Here is a 13896-nt window from a genome sequence, read left to right as displayed (position 1 = left end):
TCAAATGGGAAATTACTTCAAATGTGACCAGACGGTAACAGTTAGAGCTTAGTAAAAAAATTATATTCTTTGACAACCTTGCCGGCACACTGACAGCAGGGGGTAAGCAACCAATCAAAGTCAGCAGAACATGCACATAAACCATATAAACAACAGTGCTTCTCATGATACACTGAGGTTTATAACAGTATAATTTTCTAGACCAATGGAAGGGTCCAAGTTTGTGTGACTTTTAAGAAAAGTAGGATGACAGGTGACAGAGTTATACAAGTTCATCTCGCTTTGAAATGAAACTCTTGGCTGCAGGGAGGGCCGGCTGGGAGTTGGATCACATATTGAGAACAAGACTTGCTTGCTAAGTTACAAAGACACACTCAGGGGGAGAGAACAGGGACCCATAAAAAAACAAAGAAAGTGGCAAATAAAAAAACCGAGTGACAGAATAGTATCTCAGTCAGACTGCCACTTGAATCGAAAAGTATCTTTCAAGGTCGAGATAAGCAGTCGTGGTAAATGAAATCCTAATGACCACAGTAATCGTCCAAATTGCTGCAACTACATTGAAAGGGAAATGTCAAAGTCGGGGGTCACTTAGCTCTCCTGAGTGAAATCATATCAAGTGCCTAATGATCTCCTTCATATATTCCAATGAAGCTTTGGGAGCATTTTTAACGGAGAGATGTCATCACCAGAGCTGGATTAATTGCTCAAGTGTAAGAACTTTCCTCCTTGATCTTGCTAACTAGAGAGTATCTGCTCAAAAGGAAACAAGCTTTGAAGGTCGCAGGTTGACATGAAAACCTCTCAGAGAGAAGATCGCACCATCACAGCCCCACTTTAACTTCACAGGCTTTGATTTTACTGTCAAATACAAAAAGGAACCAGGACGGGGGAGGCAGGAATGCAGTGATAGTCACAAAGAGAAACACATCAAAAAGACAAAAGTAAAATAAGTGAATAGACCTATTGAAGATCTATAACTTAAAACATGTATACAGAGTTGATAATTTATTATATTTCCAAGCAGTGACATCACACTGAGCAGGTTAGTTGAGGGTCAAGACAAATCCAGAAAATTAACAACTGGCTGTATTTTATTAATGCCAGACATTTACAAAGAGCCAGAAGTAACTTTATAGGTTATGCACTAAAAGACAAAAGGACACTTCCCGAAAATCATCAATCATCTCAAATGAAGCAAACTGGTTAATCCCAGAGACCTTTTCATGGTGAATCCATTAAGAGGTGGAGCAAATCTAACATATTGTTACGTAAAAATTATTCAACAAGGAAGAAAGAAGAAGTGCAGCCTTAAGACCCTATGATTATTTTATCATTCAATTTTACAAGGACTTGGCAGCAGTGGCCTAGAACACATGGTAGTCAGCCAAGCCCAGACAAGCCTCTTTACTATTTCTTACACAGCAGAAAATCTCATCTGGATTCCTCTCAGTATTCCTGCTGTTCTCTTACATCACACGAAAAAATCTTTGGAAAATGGGTCCAAAAAGAAGGAAGTCAATCAAATTTTGTGCTTGATTAAAAAAGCAAAAATGAAAACCATAGAAATATAAGTATATGTGTATATGTAAAATATCCCTCTTTTGCTTTGATCAAAAGCTAATTCTAAGTTATACTTTCTTTTTTGGGGGGGCATTTCTTCCTTTACTCTAGTTCAGGGTTAAGGACAGAGAATGTTGAATCTTGTAAAGCCGTATGAGACGTTTTGTGAATATGGGCTATTGAATAAAATTTGATTGTTTTACATTTGTTCAGGGCATCTAGATGCAGCCCATAATTTAGCAGCATGCATTATGATTATGCATTAAGAAATCCATGTTTATACACACCAAATGTTATATGAACAACATACAAGACACTGCATCGTCCCCATGTTTTCTCCTGACAAAACCAGAAGATGTGAGGCCTGTGAAGGAGATGTTGGCATCGACATGATGTCCATATGGCAGCTGACTCTGCTCTGACTCAGTAACTACACAGTCCAGGACTCATTGGGTTTCTTCTTCCCTACTGAGCAAAATCAGCTTGGCAGAAAAGTGAACAATGAGACCAAAAGCTTTTGAGGATGACAGCAAGTTTCCAGCGAATCGGTGGTAAAAAAAGACTAAAGCTCAAAATGAAGTGGGTCAGTACATCCTGTGGTGGGAAAAAGCCGAGCGACCACAGCAGACATGGGGGACTGCAGCATTTGGGACAATGATTAGCATTTTTCGGAAGGAAAAGCTCTTCTACTCCTGTGTTGCTTAGTATGTCAAGGACACATTAAATTGAAGAGTTCGGGGGGTCGTTTTTTTTAATTATTTTAGAGAATCTGTTCGGAAGACTTGGCTGGATCGGGTGGAGGGATGTTAAAAGGGTAAAGTGAGGGGGCAGATTGGTTGTTTCTGTAGAAATGTAATGTGGGAAGAGAAAACTATTATAAAATATTAAATATTTACTGTAAATTTAACTCTTAAAACAGATACTATCTGAAATTTGCTTAAATTGGCAAATAAAACCGACCTGTTGATGCAGCGGAGGAGTTTTTTGTAGATGGCAAAAGACAGAGGGAATTACCAATCTTATTCGGCCTCTATAAACTAGACAACGTTACTTTATTCATCAGTGCAACAAGGTTGCACAAGGTTGCAAGGATTCCGTGATAAGCCTATATCTGTCACTGGAATTTGAAAGGGTTGCATTTTAAAATTGGAAATGTCTTAAGGCCGAACAACAAACTGTTTATCTAATGGTCAGCAATTGCACTGATGCCTGCTGCGGTTTGCCTGGAGCCACAATGACTCATGCTGTTCTCAAAGCACTCCTTTGACTTTTTATAGCAGCAGGTTAGATGCATGCCAACAATGCCCACAGTTTCCATGAAGGAACATGTTCTCAGCAAGCTCTTACAATATATTATACCCGCTTTCACTGTGACTGGCAGGGAGATGTTAATGACCTATGGCTCTATCCTTGCAGGGGTTCAAACCTCTCTCACAGGATATTTAATGTCTATAATGGATTTTTAAGGACTTTTAACTTTCTTAATTAATTGGTTTCAGATGACTACTTTTAATCTCAGTTTCCCTCCACTCCACCCCTTTTCAGCAGAAATGTCACCTTTGCCACATAGTGATCCAAAGCTATCCTTGGTTTTAGAGGGCAGTAAAAAACAACTAAGCGAAAACAATTTTGTGAAAGGAAATGTGCAAGAGCAACTGTAGGACCAGATACTTGCAACCTGCATGTAATATGATCTACCAATCTCTAGTGTGGTCTTACATCAGGCCCACTTCAGTCTTTGCCGTGGACCGAGCTCTACCTTGCTTTATATCTGGTGCTGCTCGCCCAAACTATCTGCCAGCTGCTCTGCTCGATAACCACAATGATATGACAGCCTCTTGACAGGCTCGTCTTTCTCTGCCACTCACACACTGGCAACCTATTCCAGCTGTCATTTTGTCCCGCTTGACACCACTCCATTCGTCCAGCTGTCATTTCCCATCCTCTGCCCAGACTCTTCTTCCACCCACTCCGCCGAGCAACATCCCTCTTCAGAGCCCCCGCCGTTCCAGAAGTACGCATGCTCGAATCCCCCAGCCAACGTTTTAGACATACGCATATACCATCAGTTTGACTTGCTTGGAAAACCAGGACAACCAAACTCTATCAAGGCTTAGTTGTATTACAATTATATATAACAAATTACTACATTGAAATATATATATGCACATGCGTAAGTCTAAGAAGGTGGGGGGGTAGAGCTGGAGATCTGCAGTAGCTCTCCGGCTCTGCAGGTCGATGACATTGAGTCCCCCCCTCAACAACTCCTCCACTCAGCTGTGCCCTGCAACAACAGAAAGCCACCCTGGGCCGTGGTGTCCTTTCCTGGCTGTCATCCATTCTGGCGGCCTGATACAAAGCTGTAGCCTCAGACCATAATGCTTCGTAATGTCACACCAGGTGGGCCTGCCAGTGCCCAGGCTGCGACAATTAAGTAATCCCCCTCTCAATGGGTTGACGAGGAGGACCATCAAGACAAAAACATTTGAACAATGGACACATTTGAATTTGGGGAACATGACTAGGTTTTGCCAAAATGGAAAGATGTGATAATCTGGACACATTGTTTTAAAAACAAAACCAAACCAACTCATCTAATCAAGGATAAAATCAGTATTCATTTCTTATATTTAAAAAGAAATGGTCAAACAATAGACTTTATATAAAGATGGAAGAACGGTCTCCAAATCCTCCTGTAGTAAAAAAAGAGGCCGAAATATCCTAGATAAAGGTGCGACCATCTTGCACTTTGACCTGTGCCACCGATCCATGCACTCGACCAATCACGAGTCAGTCTCGTATGAGAATCTGAAAACTAAATAACAGATTCAAATGCATACGATACGAACATATGCAATAGGCTAACAGAAATCTTACCTCGAAAATAGGAAGCGGAATAAAATACCTCCAATGAAGACGGAATAATCTAAATGACAACAGCACAAAAGGCCTTTGAAAGGCTTCAAACTGACAGCAAGCCAATCATCCGAGCAGAGATCCAGCCAATGGGCACAACACACAGAAATAAGCAGACAATTCTCAATGTAAAACTTGCAGTGAAGACTTAATATAACACATTAACGGCTCACTGGCTAGAGCACACAAACACCACGGGGCTGCTACAAATACCTAACCTTCATAATAACCACTACTTTGGGATTTATTTGATTAAGCCCGCTCTTAGCCATCTACCTTGGTTTGCTGCTGATGCTAAACAGGGAGTTTCTAGGGACTTTTCGCAAAACATTGGAGGGATTAAATTGGAAGGAGAAAAAATTACTCAAGAGTAAGCTGCATTGAGCTATTTGAAGTATTCAGTAAAGCTTTAGAGATGCTTTAAGCAGCTGATCTTATTAAATTGGCTCTGCTGTAAGTAATCTATCAACTACAGAAGACATTCAATTTAACCTGAGGCATAGGCTGACAAAATAACAATAATAAATTAAAAAAAACTATCTTCTGCATTAAAACAAAAACATCAAGCATGTACATGCGCACACACACACTGATGAAGCAGTTTTCTGAACAATCAAATCCTCTTTGGCTCCACCACCAAAACCTTCCTCAGATTGGATGTCTGGCAGGCATTCATTTCTTCTCCTCCTTCACGCCTCCTACCATCCTACCGGTTTCTCTCACTCCTTTCTTTCTCCTCTCTGTATACAGGTGCGCTCGCCCACAGAGTTGCATGCTGACTCCTATCAGTAAGAGGACAGGGATGTTTGATATGATTTCTGTTCCTTCTGCCCCACTTCCACCCCACCAACCTGTGCCTTCCATCCAGAGGGCATCGAGGACTACTTCAAAGCTAACGTAGAGGGGAGCTGGAGGGGGATAAGGCGAGACAGAGCCAATATTCAAGAACTGTAAAACCAACAGTAATCTACAGTAACCACAGACAAAGTCACATGAGGGCCATAACAAGCATATAGCTATTTTCATATGCAACTACATCTTGTTTACCCTCAGGATAAGCCCTACTTTAGGTTTGTCTCTGCACATGCATCATCTGCACCTGTGGGTCTTATGTTGTTCGGTCTCATCTAGAAGGAATACAAACCCCCACTTTGCAGCCCAATATGAACAAATCTAATTCAGAGCATATCCTGTAAACAATGGTTAATATTAATTGTTAAACTTGTTCATTTTGATGTTGGCTCTGCTTGGTGGTGGAACTAAGTAAATTCAAAGCACGGGGGCCGCCTGCCGACCAGTTCTACTACTGATGTACATAAATACCGCTATAGAAAGCTTGAAAGGAGCGACGTCAATTACAGCCTTGCATTTGTTTAGCGCAAACACCGCTCCTCCTGCTTGTCCCTGGGCGGATGGGTTCTGCAGGCTGGGCGGTCATGGAACAACAATCACATCAAAGTGCCCATGACAACGCAGAACAAACTGCGAGACAAAAGCTGCATCAGCCACACATCCCCACGCTGCCTCACAAATACTGATGTGCCAGTCTGTGTGCATGAAGTTAGACCAGTTGTTCCTGTAGCATTTTCTGCAGATGAATATACTGGGAACACTTTGTTATCCAGGTTTGTTTATGGTTCCACACCCACAACATCAGTTCCAGTTATGGATACAGTGAAGGAAAAACGCTACTTAGACCGTTAGACCTATCAGGGTCTTCACAAAACAAGACAAACTGATCAAAATAAGGCCTTTTTAAAAAACGCCCTATCCTGCCAAGTTAAAAAGAAAAAAAGTATTCCTGGATCTGCCCCTTTATCCAGGTTCATCCATGGGTCGTGCCCCACCCCTCCACAAAATGTTATAGAATAATCTGTTGAGTAATCCTTTTGACAGACAGACAAATGGTAATGAAAGCATAACCTCCTTTGCAGAGGTAAAGACTGCCTTTGGTGCAAATATCGAATTATATGGTTAGCATTATTAGATTTAACCTTGTAACAACTGTAGCACGATAAAAGTACTCAGATAATCCCTTCATCAGAGCAAGACTTGTCTTCCTCAAAATAACCTCGGAAATAACGTTATGAAAGACAACTATGCCATGTCATGTGGGCTCACATTTCGACATCAATGCTCTACTCAGTGTTTGTCAAATACAAGTATTCAAATCATAATTACACTTAAGAAGCAGATAAGTACTAAATCTATGGCAGTTGGAGCATAATTTACATTTTTGGGGTTCAAATTTTAATTGGTTCTCTTGCCCACATCCCATCCTTCCATAAAGATTCATGGAAATCTGTTGCAGTAGTTTTTGCGTGATCCTACTGACAAAGACAGGGGGGGAAACATCAGTGTTTCCCTAAGGATTTCTTTAGCAGCGGGGACCGGCTGGCCAAACCCAGCGCCAGCCCTTAACCCTTTTCTAACCACTCACACATAGAATTGATCTGTGAACAACCTGCTGTATTACTATTTGTGTTCCTGGATAAATGGGGCGTCGCTTCTTCTGCAACAAAGAAGTTAACATAGCCGCATTAGCTTTAACTTCTGATGTGTTGCTGTTTATCATTAACATGGAAAGTGAGCATAGCGGGGGAGTGAGGACATGTGGACATTGCTTCATATCTGAAATTTGTACGAGCATAAAATCACACTCTTTAAAATTCGATAAAGAGAAAATAGTTGTAATATACAGGTCGTAGCTGTCAGAGGACATTGCTCTTAAAAGCTCATTAGTGAAGGACTGCCAACACCAGATACAGGACTGTCGTTAAGAAAGGTAGGGCAGAGGACAGACTCAATGTAATTTGCAATGAATAATAGCCATGGCAGCAACGTGCTGAATCTAATGCAAACAGCGAGCTAGGCTAAGCCTCTCCCACCCCACGTAATTAAATGTTAAGTTTAAACACTAAACTGGCTCCAAACATCCTGTGACGCTTTTATGTTGATAGTCAGCACACTAATATCGCTGAGGATGTGCAGCAGAGGTAATTCATCATGCTAACAAATTGGGCTACCATTAAGGTAGTCTCAATGCTGCTGAAAATAACTATTGTTAGGTGGTAATTTTTTCCATTGGCCTCCACCAAACTGGATGACAGGCAAATTGGGACCTGAAAACCAGGCCATTTCCTACCTCAATTCAGCTTCGACCAGTGCTGTTCTCTAAACTGTAGGATGCCTTTTGTTACTGTCCTGGACAGCATCCCAGAAAAGCATGCAAAAACCTGAAAACACAAATGTTTGCACAACAAAGAGAATAACCTCAGAATCGAGGGTAATAAGAAAGGAAGAAATGAATTTAAGCTGGCAATAACAGTTATGGGAGATAAATCGTTATCTTTGTCATGTTTTGAATAATTAGCACAATTATTATAACTCACTGTAAACCCAGACTTCTGTAGAACAAACAACAGCCAACCAAATCTGGAATTAATGTGTTTGTGTGCCTTTCATTGTGATAGCCAGTGGCTTTGTCATGCCGGATGCTTCTTCCCGTCAGAAGCAGCTCATCCACACATGCCCCAGGTGCTCTGGAACAGATCCGCCTCTCACACATGCAGCACACCTCGGATCCACAGACTCCCCTGCTATGACTGACACTAGTCCGCTGGGAGGCCCGGTCTGGGAAATAGCACTTAATCATCAGGGGCTTGACATCAAGCCCTCTGACTGGTGAGAAACCAAAAAATAAAACAGTTCTGCAAAGGAGGGGGTAAAAATGGGGATGTTTGGTTTTCTTATGTCCGCTACATGTTGTGTTATGACTCCAGTGCACGAGGGCCTGAACTGTGAGGCTTTAGTGGAGACAACAGAGCATGAGCCAAAACAGTCATTGGCTTTGGCACTGAAGTATGCTGTGAAATGGATAATAAGTTGCTGTGGTCACTCCAATCTATTAAACATTGACCAATACTGGTCTAGGAAACCTGTATATAGTAATGACCAACGAAGGGAGCACACCAAAAGGTTTCGTGCTGCAGGTAACTGGACACTGTATCCACACTGAATATTTCATAAGCTGTTGGACAGTCAGTCGGTGTCTGGTACCAAGTGTCTGGTAGGAAGATCAATCACGACTTATTCTCCATTTTCCCACACTACTGCTCTGGCTACAGTGCTGCTGTGCCAGCATCTGCTACTGGGATGGCCTAATCTACTTTCAGCTAGATGTCATGTTTTTAGTGTGTGACAAAGACAGGAGAGCAAAAACAGGATGTGTGTGTGTGTGTGTGTGTGTGTGTGTGTGTGTGTGTGTGTGTGTGTGTGTGTGTGTGTGTGTGTGTGTGTGTGTGTGTGAGAGAGAGAGTGAATGCACAAAAAAAAGCTGCAAACCACACTAATGCTGCTGGCTTTACGAAGAAAAGCTGAGCTGGTAACATCACTTGTGGGGCAATCTCATTTTCACAGCACTTAACAAGTTTTTGTAGCTAAAAACACTACCGCATCCTGTGTGCGCGGTTATCAAAGGGATGTTAGTGGAGTTGGAAGAACTCTGTGGAACCATTGACATTGTAGGTGTTTAATCTCACTAGATTGATTAAGTTTGTGTTGTTGCCTCAAACATTTTCAAACCTGTGCATCCAAATTTAGCCAAAAACCCAATGAGAGGCAGGTGAGAGAGCACACAGGCAGGATTAGCCGAGGAACAGAAAGAAAGACGATAGTTTCAGAACAGGTTAGGCACTTTCCACTGATGGTAGGATGAACCCAAGCAGCTCTAATATGGAACAGCAAACACGAAACAAAAGTTCTAAGTCATTGTGACCCGAAACTTTTTGGTATTCCCACATAATAAATGAGGATTGTCTGTACTTATTGATTATCAACTCAACTCTCAGCTGCTGTCTGGGTTCTGGAGCGGTGGTTAATGGAGCAGTTTAAAAGAACTCTACATAAATTAGACATTTACTGGTTAGGATTTCCGTGCACCTTGATGCGTGAACCTTATTAAGTTAGCATAAAACATAATTAATTTAGAACAAGATTATAATTTAATACAATTTTGACTATAACCAAATTATTCTTTCTACAACAGCAATAGTAAATGGAAAATCATAATTTAGATCAATGCAGACGACTGTGCAGTGCATTGATTAGCTCTGCACACATACTTTGTTTGGTCTTTATAAACAGAAATGAAGGAAGAGCTAGAGAGGGATGTTTTGTGTGCGTGTGTAAAATCTGAAGATAAGAGCCCTCCTCTGTCGGCAGAGGACTGAGAAGCTAGCTCGTCCATACAGGAGAGCAAAATGTGGTCAAAAACTGTCTGCATAGCATTTCTCCATAAAGAGCCGGGATTGAACTCTTAGCAGCCGAATCTAAGTGTCATAAAGTTATGAAGAACCCTGTATGTCAGTTTTAATGGACTTGGCTACCAAAGGCTAACGTCCTGTATGACACAGAAGAGGCATCCATCTAGACCTCGAGCACAGCTCCGGTCATGCAAGAAGCAGCAGTCGTGATGCTGACAGGCTGAGGGGAAAGTCTAGTGAGTGTGAATGTATATGTCTGTCCTGCTAGACCAGAGTATCCAGCTCATTATTTGCCTGCAAGAGATGCTTCTTCTCCCCCCCCCACTTCTACTGTCAGAATGGACTGAATGGTTCCCCGACATAGCCAAGGTGGAAAATAACTCAACGGCTACCATGGAACCTTCACCATACAGCTTCCAGTCTAATTCAATTTTCCTGCGGCTAACTCAATAAACCGGACAAAGAATTTGTATAAAAGCCAACACACAGAGCAGGAACAAATATCACTCTTCTGAGGGGCAGCAGTAGCAGATAATACAATTACTTCAAAAAGGGGGGTGTATATTTGTACCTGCACACATGGGAAGTTAAACCCCCACAAGGCAAAGTCTAGCAAGCAGCCACTGACTCTTTGCCTGCAGAAGACTGAGCATTAATATGGAGTTGGTTTACGAAAGTGAAAAGCACAGGACACAATTTTTGAATTTCATTATTTTCGATGAATGAAATAGAGAAAAAGAAGCAACTAAAGCCTGCCTGGTTTTAAAACAATTAAATACCAGGAAACCAGAATGAGCGTGGCCAGATAACAGACACATCATATCAGGGACTCGCCTGCATGATCAGTATGGCTTGTGGTGTTTGCATACTGCAGAATAAGCTTGTTATTTCGGTGCTTGTAAATCAAATCTCCTCAAATTGCCAGCTTGTTTAATGTAATGGTTAACTGTAGATAATTTGGAGCTCTGCGCAGAGGAAAATCACTAACAGCATCCAAGCATTCAGACGACAACGGCACTAATCATGCGTGTCTGGGAGTGACGGCCACTTCCAATCATGTGCCTGCAGTTGTAGAATACGCATTCTTGTTCCTCACAGTCGAAAATGTGAGGAAGCAATAATACATTGTGCAGCGTAATCACGGAAAAACACGTTTTTCGAGAGATAACGGCTCATTTCTTGGAGTCAACAGAATCTATCAAAACGGGAGAACACAGATTTGAATAATGGCCCGTTTAGTATTCGGGGGGCCAAAACACCAATCTCCGGGGGCAGGTTTAAGTGTTGATCTCGCACTGGTGCTGACATACACACCGAAGAATGCCCCAGAGTGCTAACTATCGCAAAATAATGTAGGCCAACGGTTCTCAGCGAGCTGATCAGGATTACACGCGGGGTCAAAGGGATGGCTAAGGGGAGGGGGGGTGATTGTTGCAAGATGGGTTTTCTCTCATTTAAAAAAAAAGGAGGCACTTGGTGACTGGATTTCTCCATGTTGCACATTTAAGCCTGCAACAGAAGGCTCCATTCAAGCATGGCTTTGTTTTCAGGGACCAAGAGGAAAATGCTGGAGAACAGATGCAGACCACTCATTGCTGTGAGGGCTTTCCCCCCCCCCCTTTTTTTTTTATATATCAAAGAATGCCTCTGCTTTGACACATTGCCGAAGAGCTCTGCAGTTCTTGCTTTGTATCTGTGGAAACTGATGCCCACTTTATAGCTTTACACCGCAGCAACACATCTCCTAATGCGACTGTGAAGCGGGACAAAATACCACAGGTAACACGGTGCATGTACCAAGTGTGAGGCCACCATGGATTATTAAAATCGGATATAGCCGGGCTGTAAAGAAAGAGCAAAATTCCTAACAAGCGTGTGACACGTGGAAGTGCTCATTATCGGTGCTGAGGTTACAACCCTCATGCAAATGTCAGCCTTGGAGCGGGACCAGGTTCACCTAAACCTCTCCTAACCCCGCTCCCTGGCCCCTGGCTACACAATGCAATCAAGTTATCAACATAATTGAAAAAAGGTGAATGTCACCCTGAGCAAGACGGAGCACCTGCCCTTGAAGATTAATAAAGGAATGCCTCAGCCAATGCTGTTTGGTTGCACGCCACAGGAGTGTGCATGTGCATGGGATCTGCGAGGGGAGTGACAGTGCCTTCATTTCACCAAGACACAACCACACACACACACTCGTGGGCCCATGTGACACTGTTACAAAGCGGAATAATCCTGCATTGTGATGACAGACACACCAGACCGGATCAGATGGCTTCCGGGTTACAAACAGCCTGCTGCTGGTGGGAGGAGCACCGGCGGCGTTTGTGCATTCATCTCAGAAACACATCAATGCATATTTAAAAAATGGAATAATTAACGCATTGAAAAACATTTAATTCACTTTTTTTAAACTCGCTCCACCTGCTTGTTCACGCACGTTTTCCCAGCAAAACCCCTAAAAGAAAAGTTGCGTCTGCGGATGGAAGTGCACCACATGTCTTTTATTCTATAAACTTGAATGGAGGCTGAAGCGAAAAGCGCACGAGCTAGCGGCGTGATTTGAAACTGTCAGGGTCCAGCCCCGGCGTAGCGACCACGTCAGGGCCGGCAACCCCCCATGTCCACCCGGATCGTCCCGATGAGAGAAGCCGTTGTTCATTGTGGAGAAAACTGTTCCGCATGAGGAGCTATTAGCGAACGCCGGGAACACGTATGTGCACAAAACAGCCTCCATTGTGGTGCCGACTTCTACCGAGTCAAATAAAAACTGTGGGTTTCATTTGAATTATCTTTAATTTTAAATAAATAAAACAAGAAAGAAGAAACCCGACACCGCCCGGGGGCCACTCGGAGCTCAGCCCCTCTGCGAGCGGCTGAGACCGGCGGGGGGGGAAGCCACCCGGGGCCTGGCCGGACGTTAGCTAGCTTACCATGGGTCAAACTCGTGGATGATGCTCTCGAACCGGATCACGGCGAAAAGTCTGGAGCTGAATCCCGCCAGGCAGGCCAGGAAGAGAATGCTGAACGAGAGCAGGGACTGCCACCCGGCCGGCTGTGCCAGTCCAATGGACAGGCCTCCCTTGCCCGGTGCTCCGCCCGCCGGTGCGGCCACGACTCGGCTGTTCCCGTGCAGCGAGCCCCCGGCGTTGGCGGACGCTTTGTGTTTCCCGTCGCTGGCTGCGTGGTGCTCCGCCATTTCTGCGCGCGGTGACGGCTTCTTTTTTTTTTCAGGCTCTTGAGTCCCTCCTGCTGCCACGCTCCCGGTCCGTGCTGCCGTAAACTCCCCCGACGTCGATCCCGCTCTCCTCCGGTAACCGAGCTACCGAGGCCCGCTGGTCACACGCAACCGAGTTTGCGGGGTTTGAATTCAGTTTGGTTCCACCGAGCGATCGCCGTTACGTCCCGTCACGCACGCTCATGCGCCACATCGAGCCCGCAACAGTCAATCTGCTTCACGACTGAACCGGCGGAAAGGGGGCGGGACTTCTGGGGTTGGGCGACGCGTCAGGAAGCGCTCTCGACCACTCGCGCGCCGACAGGTACGAGAAGGCGGGGCTTTGCGTGTCTCAGCCAATCGGAACCATGCACCCAGACGAAAGACGGACAAGCCCGCCAATCGAAACGGACCAAGTATCTGTGGCTGTTCCTGATTGAGATAAGGAACCTCCCCCCGTTGTGTGTGAAGTGGAGTCATGCTCAGCAGTTATTGCTCAACTTGAAGTTGTCTGCGTTGAGTTGAATTACTTATATTTTCAAAGAGAATAACAAAGACAGTGTTATGGTCAAAGATTCAAAGAAGAAGCTGGTTTCCCCCTTTTGAAGCTAGAAGCTCCAGGAGGCTCTGTGAAGGTTGATGTACGGAGGCCGACTGAGCTAAATGCACTGCAATTCAAGAAAAACACATGCAAATGATCAAAAATCACGTGCAAACTCAATAAACATCATCATCAATTCGACAAAACGAGGCTGTGAAAAAGTCCCGATGCACGCAAATACAGAAACATGTTGCAGATTGCAAAAAACGACAATGGAAAAAGTGATGAACCGGGCTGTAGGTCAATGCTTTGTGAAGTTACTGAAGTCTGCTACTTGTCAGTGGTGATGCAACAATTTGCATCGCCTTACTGTATTTGCATGTGTTGTGAGT

At 43.8% G+C, this 13896-nt stretch overlaps 1 protein-coding gene across 1 annotated transcript in view; it reads right to left on the bottom strand.

The window, feature by feature from the left end:
• The window catches only part of stt3b (STT3 oligosaccharyltransferase complex catalytic subunit B), a 68032-nt gene extending 54815 nt beyond the window's left edge, over positions 1–13217 (bottom strand). The window contains exon 1 of the mRNA XM_053446062.1: positions 12680–13217. Coding sequence (XP_053302037.1) covers positions 12680–12945 — 266 coding nt within the window. The 5' untranslated portion in view covers positions 12946–13217. The remainder of the gene's footprint in view (positions 1–12679) is intronic.
• Between the last annotated feature and the right edge of the window lie 679 nt (positions 13218–13896).

Source organism: Pleuronectes platessa, chromosome 18, assembly GCF_947347685.1.
Source record: "Pleuronectes platessa chromosome 18, fPlePla1.1, whole genome shotgun sequence".
Classification (NCBI taxonomy): domain Eukaryota; kingdom Metazoa; phylum Chordata; class Actinopteri; order Pleuronectiformes; family Pleuronectidae; genus Pleuronectes; species Pleuronectes platessa.
Note: the sequence above shows the minus strand (reverse complement) of the source record. Positions and strands in the feature narration are given on the sequence as shown.